Source organism: Typopeltis vanoorti, chromosome 11 (genome assembly GCF_054136105.1).
Source record: "Typopeltis vanoorti isolate ZY-2024b chromosome 11, IOZ_Tvanoo_1.0, whole genome shotgun sequence".
In the NCBI taxonomy this organism is placed as follows: Eukaryota; Metazoa; Arthropoda; class Arachnida; order Uropygi; family Thelyphonidae; genus Typopeltis; species Typopeltis vanoorti.
The window spans coordinates 45621905-45645464 of NC_143559.1; the positions used below are offsets into that span (position 1 = coordinate 45621905).

General features: G+C 33.4%; 1 protein-coding gene across 1 annotated transcript; it reads right to left on the bottom strand.

The window, feature by feature from the left end:
- Positions 1–1002: 1002 nt before the first annotated feature.
- On the bottom strand, positions 1003–22833 carry LOC150101497 (cytochrome P450 2J2-like). Its single transcript, XM_090400650.1, has 8 exons — positions 22497–22833; positions 18324–18451; positions 17233–17339; positions 14983–15278; positions 8559–8674; positions 6264–6519; positions 5123–5310; positions 1003–1622 (listed from the first exon to the last, which is right to left on the bottom strand). Exons 1-8 carry the CDS (start codon positions 22724–22726, stop codon positions 1444–1446), a joined length of 1500 nt encoding a protein of 499 aa, XP_090256776.1. The 5' UTR covers positions 22727–22833; the 3' UTR covers positions 1003–1443.
- Positions 22834–23560: the final 727 nt, after the last annotated feature.

Genomic DNA, 23560 nt, shown 5'->3' on the forward strand with positions numbered 1-23560 from the left:
TTATTATTATTATTATTATTATTATTATTATTATTATTAAATGACACTTCCAGGGAGTCCAAGTTTCCGAGTTTCCGGGAGAAAAACACCCAACTACCACCGTATGAGATCGGCTAATTCACCTTCAGCAGAAAAAGCCCATATAACAATTCTCCTCTTCACAAAAAACCTCATCACAAGGTACAAACTAGTTCTTAACTGCAGCTCCTTGTAATCGCCATGTTTGCTTCGTATAGTAGGCTTTGAGAGCGATACCAAGTGGCTAATATTTAATTGTGCGAATAAACGTAATTGGTGTACACTCAAGATAGTTATGCGTTATTTAGAAGTATTCAGCTCCTTATTATAGGTATTGTGATTTTCGGTTTTTTGGATATTTTGTAGGGAAAACACTTGTAATAACGATAAAATATGCAAGCACATGTTTAGATTGTCTTATTCTCAGGTACAAACTTCTGAAATTGATGATTAGCATGCGATTTCACCTAACGAATTTGTATGCTAATTGAGGGTGTTGTCTAGCTAATATGATTTTCTTTTTTGAGGAAAAAAAATAGACTAAAAAGATAATTAAAGATTCCTCACTTAGTGAAGAGAAACTAAACGGCACTCTTACACACAAAGGATGAATGTTCGGTCGTCTTTCCATCTATTGTACGAAGGGGGAGAGCGCTTATCTTACACAAATGTAGTTTATCTTCTAATAAAACAGGCAGAATCAGCTAGAGAATGCATGCAGTCTGATTTCCATCGCTTTTACGAACTAAAATAACACTGATGGATGATGTCAGGCCTGTAAATGATGAACTGTGAGAAGTAAATAAAGTGACGTAATGATGAAGACAGAAGCGAAGTGGTAATCTCTGAAAACCGAATACAATAACTGAGTAGATGAATTACAAAATCATAGAAAATTTGGTGCAAGAATGTAAATTTGAAGAGGTGACCTTTATTATGAGATATCATTCTCTCAGTTTACTGAATAATTTCAGGAATAATTTCTAGGTATAGTTTCAACGAGAAATAAAAATAAATTCAGTATAACCAGTTTTTTTATTTTTATTTCTACAAAGTCTCTTAAATTTTACTAACATCTCCAAGTTCTAACAAATAATATTCTAGGTTTGTCTATATCTTATAAATTTCGACGCCTTCGTAAGGTAGAATCAGTAAGTTGGCAATTTACATTTTTTATTAATTTTATTTCTGTTTTGTTATCTAGAAACAATTTGTATGATAATGCACTGAAGGTCTAGGGAAATTATAAATAATAATAATAATAATAATAATAATAATAATGACTATAAGGATTTACAATTTTGATCTAATTTATTGTTTTTAATTTTTCCTTTCTTCCCTTTTTTTTCCTTTTTTCCTTTCTTTTTTTGGTGACTATTGAATTACTTTCTTGTTCTTATCTTTGTTTTTTTTTATCACGATATGTTATTTTCGTTTCAGGAAACACAGTTCCTGATGGTTTGGATAAAATAGTATCGTATGAGTTCCTCCTAAGTCAACAGTACTTCCATCTGGTGGTTTTACATGAAAATGTTGGAAAACCGTTGCGAAGTATAGGAATATCTCAACGTTCGCCATTTGATCTCCTAGACAGGATCGTTTGCCTAAAAATATAAAGGGAGTAACATTAGATTTCAAACGACATTTATATATATCACACATATGTGAAAAGTTTTTTACCTTGGGGATAATATATATATATATATATATATAATACAATGAAATTTGAGCTTACGAATAATATATGTTGACGTTTATGCGTGATTTCAATTCCAAGAAAAATGTTTCCTCGATGAACTAATTTACTCATTTTAACCTCTACTGGTTTCGAATATACATTCTAACATGTTTGCAAAATCTATAATGGAGAATTACAACTTCCGCCCTTAACTTTCGCAACAGTAATACATCATGTTAATTATGTGTTTATTATAACGCTTGGCTCAGAAAAATAGCAAAAAACCTAATATATATATTTTTTGTGCTCTCTGCATGATATCTTGACAAAGTCCACCGACGATATACTATTTTGCACAACCCACATTTGATTTGCAGCCATGGCACTCTTTATAGAAAAAAAAAAGGCTGCAATGTAGAGAGAAACGCACGGCTGATCATTCCGTGAAATATTTTCGAAGAACCTCCTGCACGGATCGACCGATGCATCCAGAGACACTACCATGCATGAAAATAATAAAATCCATGCACACGCCGTGCGGTAAATGTGGCATAACAAAATTGTTTATTATATTGAGATACCTCTGTGGTCCCGTGACCTGCTCAATTTTTCGGCATTAACTAAGCAAGTCACAGGACCGACCATACTAGCGAATGTCTTCAAATAAGAATGCCCCAATGATAAACGAACTCTAATCCTCACCAGACAAAACTTTGGGTGAATGCAAAGAAATCTGTTGGAATGAGTGACGGTTTTGCTAAGCCATACACGACAATTGTGGGAATTCACAATTGTCGCGTATGGCTAATCCGCTTAGGTGAAAGTGAGTCTCAGTTTACAATATTTTGACAGCTTGAGCCATGCAGCCTGTGCACGGAACACACATGAAATATATATATATATATATATATATATATATATATATATATATATATATATATATATATATATATATATATATATATATATATATATATATATATATATATATATATATATATATATATAAATATATATATATATAATAATAAATAAATAAATAAATAAATAATATATAATAATAAATAATAAATAAATAATAATAAATAATAATAAATAAATAAATAATAAATAAATAAATATATATATATATATATATATATATATATATATATATATATATATATATATATATATATATATATATATATATATATATATATATATATATATATATATATATATATATTTATTTATTTATTTTTATTTTTTTTCAAAATTCATTTTTACTCGGTTGGAATATTATAAAAAAAGGTTTAACTGTTACCGAGAGATAAAAAGATGACAAGATATATTTAAAAAAGATACTACTAGTTTACTAGTTTCGTTACATGAACATCCTCAGGTATCACAATCAAAGAAGTATATAAAAAATTACAGAGACTTAAAATTGTAATAACAGAACAAATATAAAAAGACAGTAGCGTGTTTGAAAAAAAATGCAAGTATGAGTTCCAAACAAACGAATACTACGCGCTGTCGCGAGTGCGCCAGTACTGAACAGAAGCAACGTGTTCGTCAGAGAGATTGTAACTCAGGCTGTTGTTAATATGAGAGGAATCTAGAGAAATTTCCCTAGATTCGACAATCTTTCTTTCGAGTTCATCGTAGCACACATGGATGTTAGAAGTTTGAGTCCAGTTTACAATGTGCTGGCGGCCTTCGTCTGAGTTAGCTGAAAAGAGAACGCAGCTAGAGAGAGCGCTAGCTCTAGTCCTGTTATAGGAGATATCCCTACGGTGTTCATCCAAACGTAGAAGGATGGATTTAGCAGTCTGTCCATAGTATGGCTTTCCGCAATCACACAAAATCTTGTACACTCCCGGAAACTGAGTGGGAAGATGTTTCTGTTTATGTTTGCTAAGTAATGAACGAAGTTTTGGAAGCGTAGTGAAGCACGTTTTGAAGTTAAATTTCTTGAGAATCTTGGCCAGTTTTGGTAAAAGAGAGCTGATGTAAGGCAAGGAGATGAAGGCTCTTGGGGAAGAGGGATCTTCAGAAGTAGTTGAGTGCCTGGGGGAAAGAAATTTGTCAATTTTCTTTGGAGAGAAACCATTGTTAATAAATGTTTTTTTAAGAAAACGGTGTTCATTTTCAATTTCTGTTTCTTCTGTAAGTAATGATTTGGCTCGGTGAGCTAAAGTGGAAATAATACCACATTTTTGTGGGGGATAGTGATGAGAGGAAGTACGAAGGTATCTGTCAGTATGAGTAGGCTTTCTAAAAACTGAGATTTTAATGCTCTCAGCACATCTGGTAAGTTTGTGGTCTAAAAAGGGAAGGCAGTCATCTGATTCCAGTTCGAAGGTGAAAGAGATTTTTTCATGGCACTTGTTTAGGTGGTCTAAAAATAAATAGAGATTATTGACACCGTCTTTCCAGATGAGGAAAATATCATCAATATAGCGGTACCAGACTTTTGGTTTAAAGTGAAAGGAGTTAATAGCTTTTTCTTCGAAATCGTTGAGAAATATATCCGCGAGAATCGGAGAGAGAGGGCTGCCCATAGCCAGACCTGAGTTTTGTAAGTAGATCTTGTTATCATATTTGAAGTATCCTGACTTTATGCAATGGGAGAGAAGAGCAAAGAGTTTTTTTGATAATTTATTCTTGAGAAGATCGAGGACTTCTTGAGCAGGAACATTTGTAAAGAGAGAAACAATATCAAAACTGGCCATTAAATCTGTTTTTTTAAGTTTGATGTCCTTGATTTTAGAAACAAAATAACTGCCCACTCAGACCTATAGTTGAGGGCATACACTCTCCCACTTATAATCTCTCCAAATATCTAGCGAGTTTTCTAAGAAATCTTTCTGGAATTTCCTCTTCACATATTAAAAACTCTGCAGATTTTAAATATTTATTAGTAGGTGTTTTACTTTTTTTAATTAGATTGATGGCTACTTTCAGTAACTACTCACCGAAAATCAAGCAAGTATTTATTAAGGAGTGTATTTATTTACTTAAAATAAATGCATGTATAAATAAACCAAAAAAGTAAATAAAACACTAACACTGTTTTCTTCGTTATTAGGACATCAAAATAACATCAGTGAATTATTCATATACTCAATTTTGTCAATTTATCCTCTAATGCACCCTGAACTGCACAATTAAAACTCGCACATGTAGCATTATTTCAATCCTTAACAATACAAAACTGATGCTAGATATCCTCATTTTATCTAATTTTAATTCTTATTGGAAATCAGGACCATAAAACCACGGGACTGATATATCGCATAAGCATAGAATTACAATATTTATCTGTGGTTAATTCACCTATTACAAAGTATATAAAAGCACTTTTTGAACAAATGATTTCCTCAACCAAAATATACGCCGTCCATCTCTAAAGATTATTATATTTCTTGGGAAGTTACTTACCCATCGAAAATGGAATAAAATATTCTGGCTTTTCCACAGATTTTCCATCTGGTGTTAAAAACCTATCTGGCATAAATTCACTTGGATTTTTCCAAAGGTTTGGATCATGATGAATCGTCCATATGTCGACCACAACAATTGCTCCTTTAGGAATGTCGTAGTCTCCAATCGTCGTGTCTTCGGCAGCGCTGAATATTACAAATAAAGTGGGAGAAAACGTAAATCTGTTAAATATGACCTATAATATATTATATTTATTATTACTCATTCCAGATATGCTAAATAAACTACAATTTGAAGAGATAAATCGAATGTGACAAGCCATAGTAGACTAAAAAGGAACCATAAGGACATACTATAAACCAGAAACAAGCACCCTACGCATTTTACAGACGAAACAAAATACATTGTAATAGTTCAGATTTTTCATTTCAGTAACGGGTATAGTTGGCATTCCTAATTATCATGTTCGTGTGCGCACGCAAATGATTTGAATATCAAATCTATTACGCATCATTCAACTTCCAACACAACTATCAAAACAATAAACAAAAATTATCAGGTGTCATCCTGAGGTATTTTGCATTTTTTTATTTTTTATTTTTTTAATTATGTAAATGTATGTACACACATGAAGGTGGACACATGTTAAGATAAGGACTACAGTTTAAAAAAAAAAGGAAAGATAGTGATCCTAAGTTCTATTCTTTTGTCTTGGAATATCTTCCACAAGCAGGTGGAGAAAGAGGATGGAAAACAGGATTTATTCAGATCATAAAGTCCTAGGTTTAATTCAATTAGCACTGAACACGATGTAGTTGAAATCTGCGCACGATGTAGTCAACGAAGGTACAGTGAATAACTCCCATCCGACGTACGTTAAACTAATAGCATTCCAAAAGAGTTTATTGAAGAACATTCGAGTAGATAGGAGGTTATACTATATAACTACATCTATTTTTACACAAATCAACGATATTTCAAAACGCTTCAAACTTTTCTTAATTGATCTTTATAAAATACATTTATTTAATCTTGCGTTATTTACGTTATCTATCACTTCCTTTAACTGATGATAAAAAGAAATATGAAAAAGGATACAGATCAGAAGAAATTTTATATTGTTTCTAGATCAACTTACACCCTATGAATATTCAAGGGCACGAGGGTTTTCCATCGCATAATTTCCAGTATTGTCGAATAAGTATAAGGCAATTTGGAACGGTCTTCGTAAGAAGGCATCTTTTCTCTTCCAATTGTTGAATCGATTTCATCCTGAACACGTCGTTGGACGTCTGGATATGCTGCCATTACTAACAGGCACCATAATATAGTTGTCGCAGTGGTGTCACTTCCAGCGGCAAACAATATATGAACATTTCCTAGGAACATATATTCTGAAAGAGAAATAAAATAAAATCTCGGTCAGAGAGAAATAAATATGAATTACTGATGATATACAATGAGTTTGTTTATATATATTAAATCTTTGTATAATCATTTATGTATTTACAAATATATCCGTGTATATATATATATATATATATATATAAGAAAGTTTTTTACCTTGGTTGTAAAATACGTTAATGATACCAAGAAATTTTATACTTGGTTTTAATCCTTTTCCCAAGTAATAATAATAATAATATATATATATATATATATATATTAGGATAACCAAGCAATTGCTTGGTTATCCTAATATACAATATACCCAAGTTAAAAATTTATTCCCATATATATATATATATATATAGATTGACAGTTCATTTAAATAAATGATGGTACTTTTTGGAGGTAATTGCGAGTTACTGAAACCTCCAACGAAGGTGTGTGTTTAGCAATAATTAGTGATATGTCGACTAGTAGCCTTTACTCACTGCCACACATGCAACAACAATGACTTGGAAATTCCACACAGATGTAATAAGCTGGGACAGCGTCTTTCTCTTTTCCAAAATTTGTTTATCTGGCTCGGGAGGTGTCGAGGTAGATTGAATCCTATAAGTTTGACAATTGAATCTCTGATCACATAATTATTAACGGTTTCTAGTTCATTTAATCAATCTTCTGGAAATATTAGATGATAGTCCTCAGGACTTTTGGAGTATGATGGGCTATCTGAATGTAAGGAGGGGAGCAGGAAGTGGAACGATATCTTGTTGTATGGGAAGCTTCATGTTATTTTTCATTTTATTTATTTATCTGATACAAGCTTCTGTTTCTTCAGTTGTGGAGAATAATGTAGAGCAGATCCTAAGTTATGTAGAGCAGATCCTAAGTTATGTAGAGCAGATCCTAAGTTATGTAGAGCAGACGAGTAGATCCTAAGGTGCCATAGATGGTTCTCATTGTTAAGTTTAGATGTGTATCCACAGGATTCAAGTATTCACTTAGTGTTCAACCTGGTGAGCAATATTGTGCCACTGAGAATACCAGACACAGGGCTGCTGCTCTAAGCGTTGTAGCAGTAAAACCCCTAGTTCTGTTGTGAGTTTGTTTATTATGGTGTTCCTGTAGGTATCTTTAACTTAGTTTTCCAAAATATTATATGCGTGTAAGGATAAGATAACAACGCACCAAAATAGCAATACTTTCTTTCGTAGATTAGAATCCTGTTGAAGAAGTTTATTTTTTTTTCTATGATCCTCGTAGGAATTTAGATGGAAAAATAGTTATGGTTTTATTTAGCGGATAGTTCCCAGCGCTCAAAATACTTTGGCAGCGAGCTCAGATCTTTGCTCAGTGTTTCCTCAATTTTTTGATGATATTGTCTTCGGTAGAGATTGCTGTAATCAACATTGATAAAATTTCAATTGGAGGGTGTGTTGCAGGTCAGGGATTGATCCGTGCGGTAAATCGTACGATAACTGTTAACTGTGAACGATAACTGTTTCGCTTATTTGTGATTGCAAATGAACCCTTATTTTGTTATTGGGGACCATTTGTTCTTGTAGCTTTAGAAGAGTTTTTTTATTTCCGGTTGATTATTTTGGTGGTTTATACAGTAAACTTTACTTCTATACGCTGCAATTTATATTAGGTCTAATAATGCACTATCTGTTTTTGAATCTGTTCTATATTCAGCTTATATGTAGGACAGGATCTGATCGCAGCAACTTCTACAAGTCTTAAGGATTACATCTTTAATTACCGCAAGCAGCATGGATGTTTTGACTCTCTGTTCGAAGGAACTGGTGTGAGACAACCACGTCGCTTATTCGGAATCTGTAGTAAGACAGGTATCTTAGCAGTAATTTCATAAAGAAACTTAATTTCTGTTTTAGTTTCGAAATAAAATATTTTAAAAGTATTACAAGATAATACACTTTTATAGTATTTTCCCAGTATATTTTTATAGTATCCCCAGTTCAGAAATAAACACTTTATTCTCTCCAAGTATTCTAGGTATGAGTCGTATGTGTTCAGAACTGACCTGTAAAGGAATTATCGGGGTCATTTTTCCTTTTTTCCATTTCAATAAGATAACCTTCGATGTAGTTTCGGACATCATCCTCATCCAAATTCTTTCGATGTTTCTGTGCTTGTTTACTAAATAATAAAAAAAGTTAAAATTTTCCTTTACACAATATGTATTATGCTCTTAAGAGAAATACATAAATAATAATAATAATAATAATAATAATAATAATAATAATAATAATAATAATAATAATAATAATTGTTCTTTCTTTCTTTCTTTCAAATATTTAGATATGTACAATGATCATCTATTCAGTATATTATTTTACAAGGTTCAGCACTTTGTGCTACATATAATGAGATTTAAATAGTAATGATGATAATAGTTTTTTTTTATATAACAATCATAATAATAATTTACAATTATATTGTTCAGAGTTACATAAGTTGTATAATATTACATGTTTTTTTTTTCAAGTTTGAAAAGGTGTGATTATACAACAGTATTTACAGATATGCAATCTGAATATTATGTGTCCTTATTTTCACAAACATACGGTGTAAACTCATGATTTACTTTTTAAATATATTTTTTTTTTACATTGCATACATTTGTTACAATTATTATATATATTACATACATTTGTTACAATTATTATATACATTACATACATTTGTTACAATTATTATATACATTACATTCATTTGTTTACATATGATACATTAATCACATTTGTTTACATGTGATATTTACAATACGTACATTGGTTTACATATAATACATACATTGGTTTTCTTGTGATACGTACGTTACATGCATTTGGTTACATATGATACATCTTGGATGAGAACTAATTTTTTTTCCCTTTCATCCTCGAAGCTTAAATGTAAGCTTATCTGAGGATGACACCAGTTGGTTATTATGTATTGTTTTTTTTTTTTTTTTGCTGTGTTAGGATGCTACGGAATCTATGATTGAGAAATTCGCGCGCGCGCACTCACACGCACACGCACGCACGCTCACACACACGCCCCCCCACACAATAAATTGGAATGTACTGATGCGTCGCTGAAATGGAAGCCTGAGCGAATATATTGTGTTTCATTAAGTTTGTATGGTATTTTGGGTGCGTGTTTCTTGTTCGTAGTATGTCCTTAGAGCATTTATTTATCATGTCTGGGATGTAGAAGTTTCGCGTGGCCTTTCCGTAGTGATTATTGTATTTATATGAGATATAATTAGCAGTCTGAGGTCTTGTTATACGGTATGTATTTCTAACTGTCCTGTAATTGGCATCGAAATAATGTTTTAGCAAGGCTGCATAGTGACATAAATGTTTTGCTGTCAGTATTTTGTGTTCTGCCATTGATGTTTATAAGGTCGTGATTTTCTCTTTGTTCCCAAAAGATCACGTTTGTCATTTTGTACTGTAGCGACATTAATCTATTTAATTTGTAGGGTGCACAGAAAGCATACGTTGTTATAGCGTATCTTAGTATATTTTGGCATAATGCTTTGTATATTAGTGTTTTTAGGCGTGTGGGAACTGTCTTTTAATCTGTAGAGTTTGCCACTTATTGTTCGGAGTTTGTTGTGTAGATGTTTTATATGGCTATTCCAGTTCATATCTGCATCGAGGTAAATTCCAAGGTATCGTATTGTTTCAACCTGAGTGATTGTGGTGGTTTTGCTGTTCTGTGTGTTTTTTGTGTTGGAAAGTGGATGTTTGATAGTTATATATTTGTTATCAACTGGTCGAGTCAGTGGATTTCTGAATATCATTAATTTTGTCTTTCCTGAGTTTAGGTGCATGGAGTTGTTTGTGAGCCAGTCTATGATCAGATTTATATCATGTTGCATATTTGTTTGGGCTATGCTTGCGTTATTATGGATGGATATTATTGCTGTATCATCTGCGTACTGGAATATCTTACCTTTGAGTGGTAACTGATTAATATCGTGAGTGTAAATGTTGAATAGAGTTGGGGAGAGTACAGCTCCCTGTGGCACTCCACAGGTTACTGGTAGCTCTGTGCTTCGGTTTGATCCGATACATGCGATATGCTTTCTATTTTGGAGGTAGTTTGTAAACCACCTGTGAAGAGGCCCGTCTATTCCAACATGCCTCAGCTTTTCTAACAAGGTTTGATGTGTAAGTGTATCGAATGCTTTGGTTAGATCTATAAAGACTACCATGGCTATTTTATTTTTGTCTAAGGCGGTATTATTTACGTCTGTAAAGTCTTCGAAAAGAGATGTTGTTCCCTTATTTTTCTGAAAACCATATTGTGTTTTGGGATAATATGAAAGATCTCAGTGTAAATATGAGTTTCTTCAGTACGATCCGCTCCATAATTTGATTGATAATTGGTAATGTTGCTATGGGTCTGCAATTGCTGATTAAATTTCTTTTCCATGTTTGTATATGGGTGTAATTATGGCGGTCTTTAGCATACTTAGTATCTGTCCTGTTTTAAATATTTTATTTATTAGTTTTTAGTAGGATTGGACTTAAACTAATTGCATGTTGCTTTATATCTTTAGGTCTGATACCATCTATTCCTGGGCATTTGTTTGGTTTGATTTGATGTATTGCTGAGAGAAGTTCTGCTTTTTTTATGGTTGGGAACCATAATGTCTGTTTTGATTGTGTGGTCGAAGTGGAGGGTCTCGTTTTGTGATTGGGGGAATATTTCTGTGAAGTTCTTGGATGGAGTCTGCAAAGTATTGGTTAAAGTCATTTGCTAGTTGTTGGATAGGTTTTGCGTCTTTCATGAAGCTGTGTTTTATGGTTTCAGAGGCAGTGGTGTTGGGAATAGAATCTAACATCTCATTAATCAGATGCCAGGTTTGTTTCATGTTGTTTTTTGCGGAGGTTAGTTTGTCTCTGTAGTAGTTTCTTTCTGCATTTCTGATTTGTGTTGTAAGGCGATTCCTTGTTATCTTATATTCAGTTTTTAAGTTTGTGTTATTTGGATATCGCTTTAATTCTTTCCATAAAGCATCCTTTCTGTGTATTTCTAGGATTAAGTTTTGTGTTATCCAAGGATTTTGTGTTGTTTTTGATCGAATTCGGACTTTGGTTGTAGCTTTCTTATATATTTCCTCCAGTGTGAGTTTAATGTTGTTGTATAAGATATCTGCTGAATCTGCTGCCAGGTGTTCCCAGTCTGTTTTTCTTATTTCGTGGTTGACTATTTCTTCGTCTATTATTGTTTTCTGTCGTTTGTCTTCTGTGGGACATTGCATGGGTATTGTCTTGGTGTGCAGGCTTAGAGCGGTGAAGTAATGGTCTGCTACCTTGCACTCTTTATGACTGATGCAGTGTAACTATTTGGTGATGCTCGGACGTTTATATGGTCTAGACAGGAGGCAGTGAAAATATTTCCGAATATTTCTTCTCTAGTACATAATGTTATTGTTGGTATTAGATTGTACATGGATAGCGTGTCTAGGTATTGTACAGTATTGTTCTGGTTTTCATTTGCAATATTTATGTTTATGTCGCCAATTATCATTAGGTGTTCGGTTGAGCATATTTCTTGGCTTGAAAGCCAGCAATTGAGTTCTTGTAAGAATTTTACCATGTTTAGGTTTGGTGGCCTGTAAATAGCATTTAGTATTATGGGATGCTGTGTATTCGTGGTATTAATGATTTCGAGGCAGAGGGTTTCAGCATGCTCAAACTGATAGGCCATTTCTTTTGCTATTAATTTTTGTTTCATAAATATCAGTATTCCACCCCCTCTTCTTGTTTGGCGGCATGATCTATGTTGTTGGAAGCCTGGAATGTGGAAAGCAGTCGCTTCGTCATTAGTTATGGATACTTCTGTAAGAATTAATATATCAATAATATCAGTGTAATTCCTCAGATAAGCCTGTAATAATAGCCAATGTTTTCGGATGCTTCTGATGTTAATATGCAAGATTGAGAGACCTCTCGCTTGTACTGTGTTTTGTTTCCATGCATCAAGAGATTTGAAAGTACAATTACTGATGTATTCTGGTGTAATTACATCTATCTGATGGTTCACATTCATTTTTGTTGTGTTGAGATCTTCTTATTGAACTAAGTTAGAGTATTTTGTTTCACTCTGGCAACCTGTTTATATCTTCCGAGCTTTTTATTTGTATAGACTTTGAAGTCTGTGACTTTCTCAAGAATATTTTCCCGTCTTTGATCCGTAAAAATTGTTAAATATTGTTAAATAAAAATTGGCGTATTGTCTTGCGATGCATTTAAATCCTCTGACTACTGGTTTTTTCAGTCTGCTGGCTTTTATGAGATTGTCTCTTGTAGCCTTGCTTGTCAGACGAACTATGACTGGTGCCGGGCGTGGCGAACCTTGTGTTCTGTTCTTCCTGGGAAACCGATTTATGGTCTGAATATCATTATGCTCTAAGGGGATGTCAATTGCATGGCCTAACTTTAGAACTACGTCTCTGAGATTTTCTGTGGATTCGGTTTCTGGAAGACCGTTTATGACAAGGTCTTCTTTATGTTGTTGTTGGTTTAAAACTTCGTATTGTTGTTTGAGGGAATTAAATTCTTGACAGAGTTCCGATGTGTCTTTTATCAATTTGTGCTCCCTCTCGGTTAATGCGTTAATGCTAGTTTCAATGTCTTTTACCGTTTGTAAGACTTCTTCGACTTTTGAATTATTAAATTGAACAAACTCTTCATATTCGCTAATTTTTTTTGTTATTTCTTTATTCTGTTTAACAAATAGTTCTTGGACAAGATCTACCAAGCTGGTTTTTATATTTTCTAAACCTTTTTCTAGTAATAAATTAACGGAACTCAAATTATAAGACTCACCGGTGTTTTGTTTTGTTTTCTGTTCAGTTCATCGTCCGATTCTGCCTCCAGCGTAATCAGTTGCGTTGTGGGTGGTGGCGTTTCTTTGTTCTCTCTACAGTTTAGGCACTTCCATTCTTCTCGTTTGGCATTGGATTTGCGTTGCCAGGTTGTTACAGAAAGTCCGGAACATGTAAAGTGAAGATTCCTATGGCATTTTCTGCAGGTTATGTAACATCCGTCGGACGGCAATTCCTTCTGACACTTGTTGCACTTCATGACTCTCCTTTCTTCCTCTGGACAGCTGCAAAGATGGCGACGTCCTTTGTTCTGTACTCGTTAGTAACCGCGGTGTACGCTTCAATTTTTTTAGCACACTCAGATTTTGGATTCAACTTGGCCGATTTCGATGAATTAAATGTCACTGTCTTCAGCATGACAAGTAGAGTTTCTTTATGACACTTTTAAATTAAAAACAGGAGTTAGAACAACATTAAAACTATAAAAACGGGACGAGCGATACGACCATGCAACCGTTCATGCCTACACAGCGCCCTCTATCGTGTAAGAATTTTATCATGTTGTCATATAATAATAATAATAATAATAATAATACAGAAGAAGAAGAAGAAGACAGTGACATATAATTCATCGAAGTCGGCCAAGTTGAATCCAAAATCTGAGTGTGCTAAAAAAATTGAAGCGTACACCGCGGTTACTAACGAGTACAGAACAAAGGACGTCGCCATCTTTGCAGCTGTCCAGAGGAAGAAAGGAGAATCATGAAGTGCAACAAGTGTCAGAAGGAATTGCCCTCCGACGGATGTTACATAACCTGCAGAAAATGCCATAGGAATCTTCACTTTACAAGAAAAAGAAGAAGAAGAGGAAGAAGAAGAAGAGGAAGAGGAAGAGGAGGAAGAGGAAGAGGAAGAGGAGGAAGAGGAAGAGGAAGAGGAAGAAGAGGAAGAGAGGAAGAGGAGGAAGAGGATGAGGAAGAGGAAGAAGAGGAAGAAGAGTAATCATTTCAGAAACAGAACCGAATAATTTACAAACAGGAACACGTTTCAAGCAAGATATATAATCAATAAATAAATAACACTAATTCTAAATAATTCATTAGTCATTAATTATTAATTAATTCATAAAATAAATCATTCGCATTGAGTAGATGATTTTTTCATTGTTTGAAAGAGAGAGAGAAAGCTGAAAGTAGAGAAATAATTGGGTCAGGGATGAGAGGAAGAAGTTTTCCATAGAACTGTAAAAGCTACCCGTTTAAGGTGATGAGCACAAATTCTGTCATTGAATCCATGAAAAAGGTGAAGTGTAGCTACTTATACGATTCCATAACTCCTTGTCAATCAATAATAAAAATAATTTCTTATATAAATAATGGTAGTATGTAAGAATTTCATACATATAATATAAAATTTATGCAATAATACTACAAAATATAACGATAAATAATAATAATAATAATAATAATAATATATGAAACAGAATAATAGAGAATAGAAATGACAGTGATTATTATTATATTATTAAATCCCATTGTTATTATATTATTAAATCCCATTGTATGTGACATTAATATGGAAATTAAAATATCCCGTTAAACAGTTATTCTCCACTCACCTGATAAAGTTCTCCAATTCCATAAATGATTTCAGCAACTTGGAATTTTTCATCAGAAAAAGTATTAATGGCCGTATATATGGAAAAAATGTAGGGATGTCGAAAGACGGAATGTCTTCTTCCAATAGATTAAGAATATTAATTAATGCTGCGCTTTGTGAATTCCCCTTTTCAAATCTTTCTCCAAATACCATTGATGCGATGTTATTTGATACGCTAGAAAGAAGACGATCGTGTATATCTCTGGGTTCTCCGTTGCACTCTTGAACATCTTTTACAAAATCACATATTTCTTCCTGAAAGTTAGAGTAATTAGAATGATAAGCAGAGATTATCTCAAAAATGATAAATAAATAAAAATAAACTAATGTAAATAGGACGAAATCAAAATCAGTTACACTATAAAACGTAAACCTGTTTATCAAATTATTCATATTTTCTTTCACTCTTTTATCTAAAGGGGTGGATTATGCCTACATTCATAAATAATTATTTAAACACACACACACACACACACACACACACACACACACACACACACACACACACACACACACACACACACACACACACACACACACACACACACACACACACACACACACACACACAGATTTGTGTGTGTGTGTGTGTGTGTTTGTGATTTTGAAAATGTAAAATTCTTCACAAAAGTGGAACAGAAAACTCTCAAATAAATTTCAAACTTTTCATCTTTTACTCAAAGCCTAAAAAACACTGGCTTAGATAAAAATGCTCAACAACGCTTTGAAAATATGCATTATTCCCAAGCGAATGTGCTATAAGCAATAAAGACCTTTCTGCATACAATATTAAACGTTATCAGTCCTACACCCTCAGAAAACAAAAAAAGAGGTGAAGTTATGGTAATCATCATACCAGAGTTTAGCTTAAAGTAAAAATTTACCCTTTTGGAATACGCACATACTCATTTTGGAAATCAGAAACAAATCGCAGAAGTAGCCTCAAATACACATAAACATATCCCATAGATCAGCTCGGTACTTCCTGATAAGGAAGTACCGATGCTGATCCCCACAACCTGATAAGAGATATCTAATATAATAATATATCTTTGAAGGTGTCTCTTTAACTATTAACACGTATCCTGATTCACGAAGTCAGTTCAACATAAGCCGTATCATAAATTTGAAGAAACAACAACCAAAAATTGAAGCAACACTAACAGATACTCTAACGCAGAGTCATAGATTATATCCCCATCAAGGATCTAATCAGGATATATATATATATATATACCTATTCCGAAATTAACACCAAAATCTCTGATCACAACCTCATCCAGCTTCATTCCTGTATGCCACTGTTTCTTCTGCAGCACGAGAAAACTCAACCAGATATTTCCGACTCCACTATCTTGTTAGTGTGAGGCTTACCACCTAATTTGCAAAAATACTACTACAACGATATCATGCTTAAAATAAACGATCCACTAAGTTTATATAGGAACCTCCTATGCCTATTTAGAGAAATTTATAAAAATCAACAGTGTTCGTAAAATTGATGAGAAACAGGTAACCACTAGAATAATGGTCCAGTTTTTAAAACGTTTTGAAATTAATCTTACGGTTAATTTAGATATAGATCTGTAGATTGAATGTCATTTCTTTTGTTCTGTTTGTAAATTTGCGTAATCGCTAAATGAACAGCTTCCAGAAAACAAAACTCACTACCAACATATTATAAATGTCACAGACACCATAAATAAAGCTATCGATAAAAACAAATTCCCTATTTTATTCTCCTAATTTTATATTATCCCTATATTTTTTTAAATCGCAGAAGAGTATTACAGGATTGACAGAGAGGATTGACAGAGAGGATTGACAGTACAGCTTTATTTAGGTGTCTGCTAGGTTTGGGTATCTTTATCATACTGTCAAATAATATTAAATAATATGTGAAACACGCCCGTTTTTCATGTCACTCTTTATTCAAATATAATGCGCTTATGTTATCGTTATTTTGTTAACACTAGGATCAGTCATACAATCCACTTCTTTTTTTTTATCGAAAATGTACGATAAAACTACACAAGCAAGTAGAGAACAATTTTTCCTTTTTTCTATTTGAACCTTCTCCATAGAAAATCTATTAAAAAGATTAAAAAGATCACTGATTAAGACGTTATATGTTCTCTATCCACAGACGGTTCATAAGTTTAGCATTTCTTGATTAAAGCAATGCTTCTGATTCTCGTATGTACTTTACCTTTATATGATCTTCCATTTTGCCTTTGCCGTAGCCTAAGTCCTTTAATATACGCATGGAAAATCTCCGTTGCTGCTGCCATTCCGAACCATTTACAGAAATTATACCTAAGTAAAGAAATACTCTGTGATAGTTATTCAAGATAAAAAGAGAGAAATATAACAACTGTCATAGTAATATAGAAATTAATTCAAGTTCATAAAAACAAGTCAATTTCTTGTCACTCTTTATTCAAATATAATGCGAATATAAAGAGAGAGACAGTTAGAAAAATTCGTCTCCTATATGTTCGGAAATAAACGATTAAAATGCACATCACCTGTGATAATACTTAGAGAGGAATTTTAACTTTATTTGTTAGTTTCAATACGAGATGTAAAATCTTGTTAACAAATTTCATAAAGATTCCAATCCACTTGGAGTAAATTATCTTTTCGACAGAGAATATCTATGATATGGAATAAGTTTTTTTCTCGTATAAGTTCTACATTCTGTTATGAGAATCCTAACAACTAATCAGCTTTCAATCCAGGGAATTCTAAACAGTACGCAAATAAAAGTTAAATACATGAGATCCGGTGTGGTTTTTACTTATTACTGTAGTATCGAACAGTATAACTTTTAAATTCACGTAAACGTTTTTAGCAAAACTGCAACGAGAGTATTTAAAAGTACATTTAGCTTGCGACCTATCAGTGTACGATGCATCATAGTCACTAAAATTAATCATCGTAATCTTAGCACGGAATGTGATACGTTTCGCATCTTTGTCTTTTCAATAGGAACATCAGCACCCTACTTCAATTCTTATTTGGCATTATACTCTATAATAAAATAAAATAATATCTATAAATAGTTTATAATTCTCAGAGAAACACCAAAATACAGATACATAAGGAGCAAAAGTCGTAAATTAATTGAGTTCTCATCGGTTAATTCTCGAAAGGGTAATGTCGATAAATCTGTTGTCAGCCAGTACGAAGTCGTACAGTTCATATTTTAAAATTATCTTATGTGCAGATTGTCATAAAGCGAAACGGTCTAAAGGGGGATATGTCTGTTTTTAAAACTGCTCTTAAAAGTCTACTTACTTTTTCTTCCTGGAAGTAAGTGGATAGGAGAGGGCTCTGGTCTTCCCAAAAATTGCCATTTGCTAAGAACGTCTTTTGCATTTGCGAAATCTCCCACAATAACCACATATCTGTTTCCAATATACAAGCTGAAGAAAGAGAAAGAGACAGTAAATTACCACAACATTGTATGTGAAATCATACGCTTAATATTTCATCCATTTCAGTAATAGTAATTTTGTTTATTATGCATGCGTTATACATAGTATATTTAAATCATTCATTAAAACATTTATAAAATATTTAAGATATGGACAAACAGAATAATAAGTTAAGGATTATTTAGTATGTAAATATTTTCGAAGATATTCGAAGAATAGATGATGTCTCATTCACCGCGTTTTTTTTCTTCTATTTTATTATATTTTTTCTACACACGAAAGGGCAGAAAAGCCTGTATCAAACAGATTCTCAGATGGCTGAGTGAAGTAGGATCGGTGAGTATGAAGTTCGACTGCAAAATAATGTGAAGCAGCTGTAGCATGGGTTCCTGTAGATTTGTCAGAAATGGGAGGCATAGCAGATGCTATTTCTGCTGAGCAGCAGTCATGTATTTATCTATGGAAGACAGACGCAATGCAGAAACTGATCTTTTATAGGAAAGTGTCTGAAGAGAATCTGTAGGAGAAATATCATTTATCAACGGGATTGCTCTTTTGGGAAAAAAACATCAAGAATTCTTAACACTGCACCCTTACACATGAGAGCGGTATTCTAATATTAGTCACATTTGAGATTTGTACAGAGTGAGCAACTGTTTAACCGAGAAATACTTTATCAGGAAAGAAAGCCACGATGTTTTGAAAGCTGATGATGCTGAAGAAATAATGTGATTTTGCCAGGAAGGACTTATAGTAAGAGATAATCTGCAAAGAGGTTCAGTTGACTATTTTGTTGAACGGATGTCTTCTTTACAGGAAAACAAGCGAAACTGCATTTTGGAAGCATTGAAGTTGACTAGATTGATTTCATCCCAAGTAGGATACTGTGGAGATTAGTGTTATAGATGATCTTGAAAAAGAGATGTTAGAACTGCACGGCTTGTCATAAGAGTAGGGAGAGTGGAATGTGCTGTCATAAGCAAAACTATGAAAACAGTTTGTACTCAAAGAACACAGATACAATATGTTAATCAAGAAAGGTTTTTTTTTTGAAATGACAGACAACTGAGCGACATTGGCATTGACATGAAAGTATAAGGAGAGAACACTATCAACCATTATAGAAGATATCTATCTAAGAGAAAACTGTCGATCCATTTATATATGGACGAAGAGAGTCCGAGTAATGTTGAGAAAGCCTTGATACCAGACCCTGTCAAAAGGTTTTGCAGATTTTAGGAGAAAGGGTAAGAGTTTCTCCAAACCTTTCCATGGAATGGGGCCAAATGTGAGTGACATGGCCCGGAGATCTCCTGTGGAATTGACATGACCAAATCAATACTGGTGGTCACTAATTAGATGATAGTTCTTACGTCCGTTGAGGAAGTTGACTCTTGATAACCTTTTCCATTACTTTAGACAAAACTGATGTGAGTACAATAGGTAGATAATTTGATGGTAACGTTTATCTTTCTGGGAGGGGGAGAACTCGTTCTATATGAGCTTTCTTCCATGCTGAAGAGTGAATGTTAGCTGAATACACTTCAGTTCAGTACATTTTACTTATAAATGAGGGTTAAATATTTGTTTTAACAGTTTGTGTTTTTGGTCAGCGTATGGTCGATTATTAGCGAATAGACTGTAAAGATATAAGAAAAGCTCATTCCGGTTTTCTTCTGAGGAGTAGTCTCTGTGAAGATGCTACAGAGACTTTTCGTTACTGAATTTTTTTCAGGAAAAGGAACAAGTAGTGTCGCGTTATGAAAAGGGATGTAAGCTATCTGTTCCGTCCTAACTGAACAGACTCAGCTGGCATTCTTGTTTGCGATTTATAGGTAGCCTCTGAACCGCATACTGATTTCTCAGCTGAAAACATTTGCTTTTCGCACGGCTGGAGAGTTTTTGTTGCCCACGCAGTGGAAATATTTGATCATTAAATTAAAATACATGTAAGATACGCATTAGGATTCCTAAAATGACATATTGTGCATATGGAAACAAAAGAAATTTAGGATTATGAGTGTGGTATGCAGGTTTACGTCAACTAGTTGTGATCAGCTGCTATTTTTGTGGTTATGTGAAGAAGACAATCAAAGTTTCAAAACCCTACTAATTTTCTATATGAAGGACAAATATTTTCATTTGAAAGCCTCTCATAAATGTTTCCGGAAATTGAAATGATTTCTTTATTTTTTTAAAAAAATTGCTTATTACGTCTCACGCTCCTCATCACTGACCTACGAAGAAAATATGAAGAGATCTTATGAATACACGCACTATATGTGTTTGTTTATGACATGGATAACTTTTAAATCAAACTGACGTTAGAGGAAAGTTTACGTCAAAAAAAATTGACAGCAAGCTAAAGGATGAACATGTAATCATATAATTAAGAGATACTAAGAGATGCAAACTTACGAAATGGAATGGAGTGTATATTTGATTGACTTAGTATATACCTCGTTTGCTACGGTAATGCGTTACTTCGAAACCTTTCGCAATTATGTATATATTACATGAAAACTGATTTGAAGTCATCTCTGTAGTACAACTTTGCATGCATTCAGGAGTTAAATAATAAAATGGGTGGTCATTGAAATTCTAAATTAAAGAATATTGAAATAAATGATTTACAAGAAGCCCATAATGAAAATATTCATACTATAACTAAAAATGGTGTACCTATTAGGATTTGAAAAGGAACATCACACAGAACATCCACCAGCAGGTAAACGGACATAAAGCCAGTTGTCAGCCAGCTAGTGAACAAAAATATTAAAAATAAATTGGATGCGGCGGCAAGGAAACCAAACAAGATTGTCCTCAAGTTTGATGAACAATTAAGGAGATGACCATCTATATAAACGATCACTTGACGAAATTTAATGAGTAACTTTTTTCCAAGCAAAACAAAAGATAACAGGTTGTGTAGTTAAGTTTGTGTGTTTGTAAGAGATGGTAAATTATTGATGAGTAAGGATGGCAACATAAAGCGATATGTTCGCTTTATGTTGCCATCCTTAGTCGCATGAAGTCGCCCATTATGGACAAAAATGGGCGACTTCAACGATCACAGTCAAAGAAGGCAGTAAAATCTAAACGCTAACTGTGAACAACTGAAACTACTGTATAATCTAACTTCAGTAAAATATTTTTGATAGTACTTGAAAATCATCTAAGATTGTCAACTTTTACCATGTAAATACTAGGTCGTAAGGTTAAATTTTGAAAATGTCATGTTTACCTTTCCCAGAAATCGAATGCTGTATTAGTGTTAATGAAAGATGGATCACATAACCTGAAATTGATCAATATTCTGTCGTTATTTACGACACGCATATGAATGTCCTGATTAGAATCGTCAAGGCGGATTAATTCTGTACGTTAGGAAAAAAAAATTCATCTTCATTTTCATAAACAGGAATCAAATAAGCACAAGTGCAGGAACTGTTAGATGATTTATGAGACACAATATTGAACATGCTCATATTTGCTATATACCGTGCAAGTGACGTCCCAGTTGATATATTTCTAACAGATCTAAATAATGTCCCAAGGACCTTAAAATACGGCAATGTTATACAACTGAGAATATAAATTTAGATTTATATAAGAATAATAGCAAAATTGAAAAATATAAAACTTTATTATCGTCAAATCGGTTTCTTGCATACAGAGATGGCAATACGAGAGAAGCGAACAAATCAGTAAGTTGCATTGATCACATTCATAAGAAACAAAATGGCCAATGAGGTACACTCTTCAATCTCTTTTAGAAGAATAACAGGTCGTCACTCTGTACTGTTGAATCTATGATTATGTAACAGTTTTGATATGAGCTGTGTAAGTAGTCATGAAAAAATTCGCAATTGGAACCAATTAAAATAAAGTCGCGCGAATCTATACAGAAAGATTGTCTGGTGTGTATAAACTTAGTAGTTATAAAATGGATGACTGTACAAACTAATTGCGTTTCAATATTTCACAGTTCTGGTATTTAAAAACTAAATACGAAACCAGACGCGAAACTTACCTAAATATCTTCCCGTATTTAGCAGCGAGTTTAATGCATTTCAAATAGGTGTCTTTTCGTAGAAATGGAACATATCCTAATATAGGAAGACCGATTGGACCAGGTGGAAATTTCCCTCTTCGACGTATACGTGGAAAAACTACATATAAAACGCAAATAATGACTACAAGACTTATTGTTATCTTACCAAAATAGTCCTCCACTAAGGTTAATAAACGTGTTAATGCCATCTTGGTTAGACTAAAATATCAACCTCTATATGCGAATCCAATTTATCTCAATGGTGTGTTTCGCCAGAAAGCTTTTTAAGTTCACATGCAACACCTACCCCGATAACGATATAGCTACTATTGAGAGAGAGAGAGAGAGAGAGAGAGGCAGACAGACTGAAGACAGAAATAAGGACTTTGGTAATATTCTTATCTTCATGACGATAAGGGACTGTTATTTTGTTTACCGCGTTTTGTTATCTTTTTCTTGTTTGCAATTTTACTTGTCAATAACCCGAGGAAGGCATGTTGCTAAACAGTTCATTCAAGTTCATAAAGAAGCACAACGAACAGTATATACGACTATGGAACCTGGTTTTGCAATTAGCAAATTTCATTAGTTGTCCGATTACACATAATCATGACTTGGAACATTTTTTCCTGTAGTCTATAGACTACACGATATAGAAATCTCTATCGTGTGGGATCACTTCAGAGAACTACGGTTATGAAGTTCTCTTGTGGGATCACTTCATAACCGTACAAACAATCTTCTGAAATAAACTTCTGAACTTCCTAGACACACAATACTATCTCTCCACTCTCTCCATCCCCTCATTCCTCGTTTGTACGGCCTGCCTAAGATCCACAAGGCTGACACTCCTTTAAGACCTATTGTGGAAGGTATTGACTCACCTACATAAAATCTGTCTAAATATCTTGCAGCTTCTTTAAAACATCTAGTTGGCAATTCCTCCTCCTTCATCAAAAACTCTGAAGATTTCATCTCAAAAATAAAAAACTTAAATCTCTTAAACTCTGACAGAATGGTGAGTTTTGACATCGTGTCTCTTT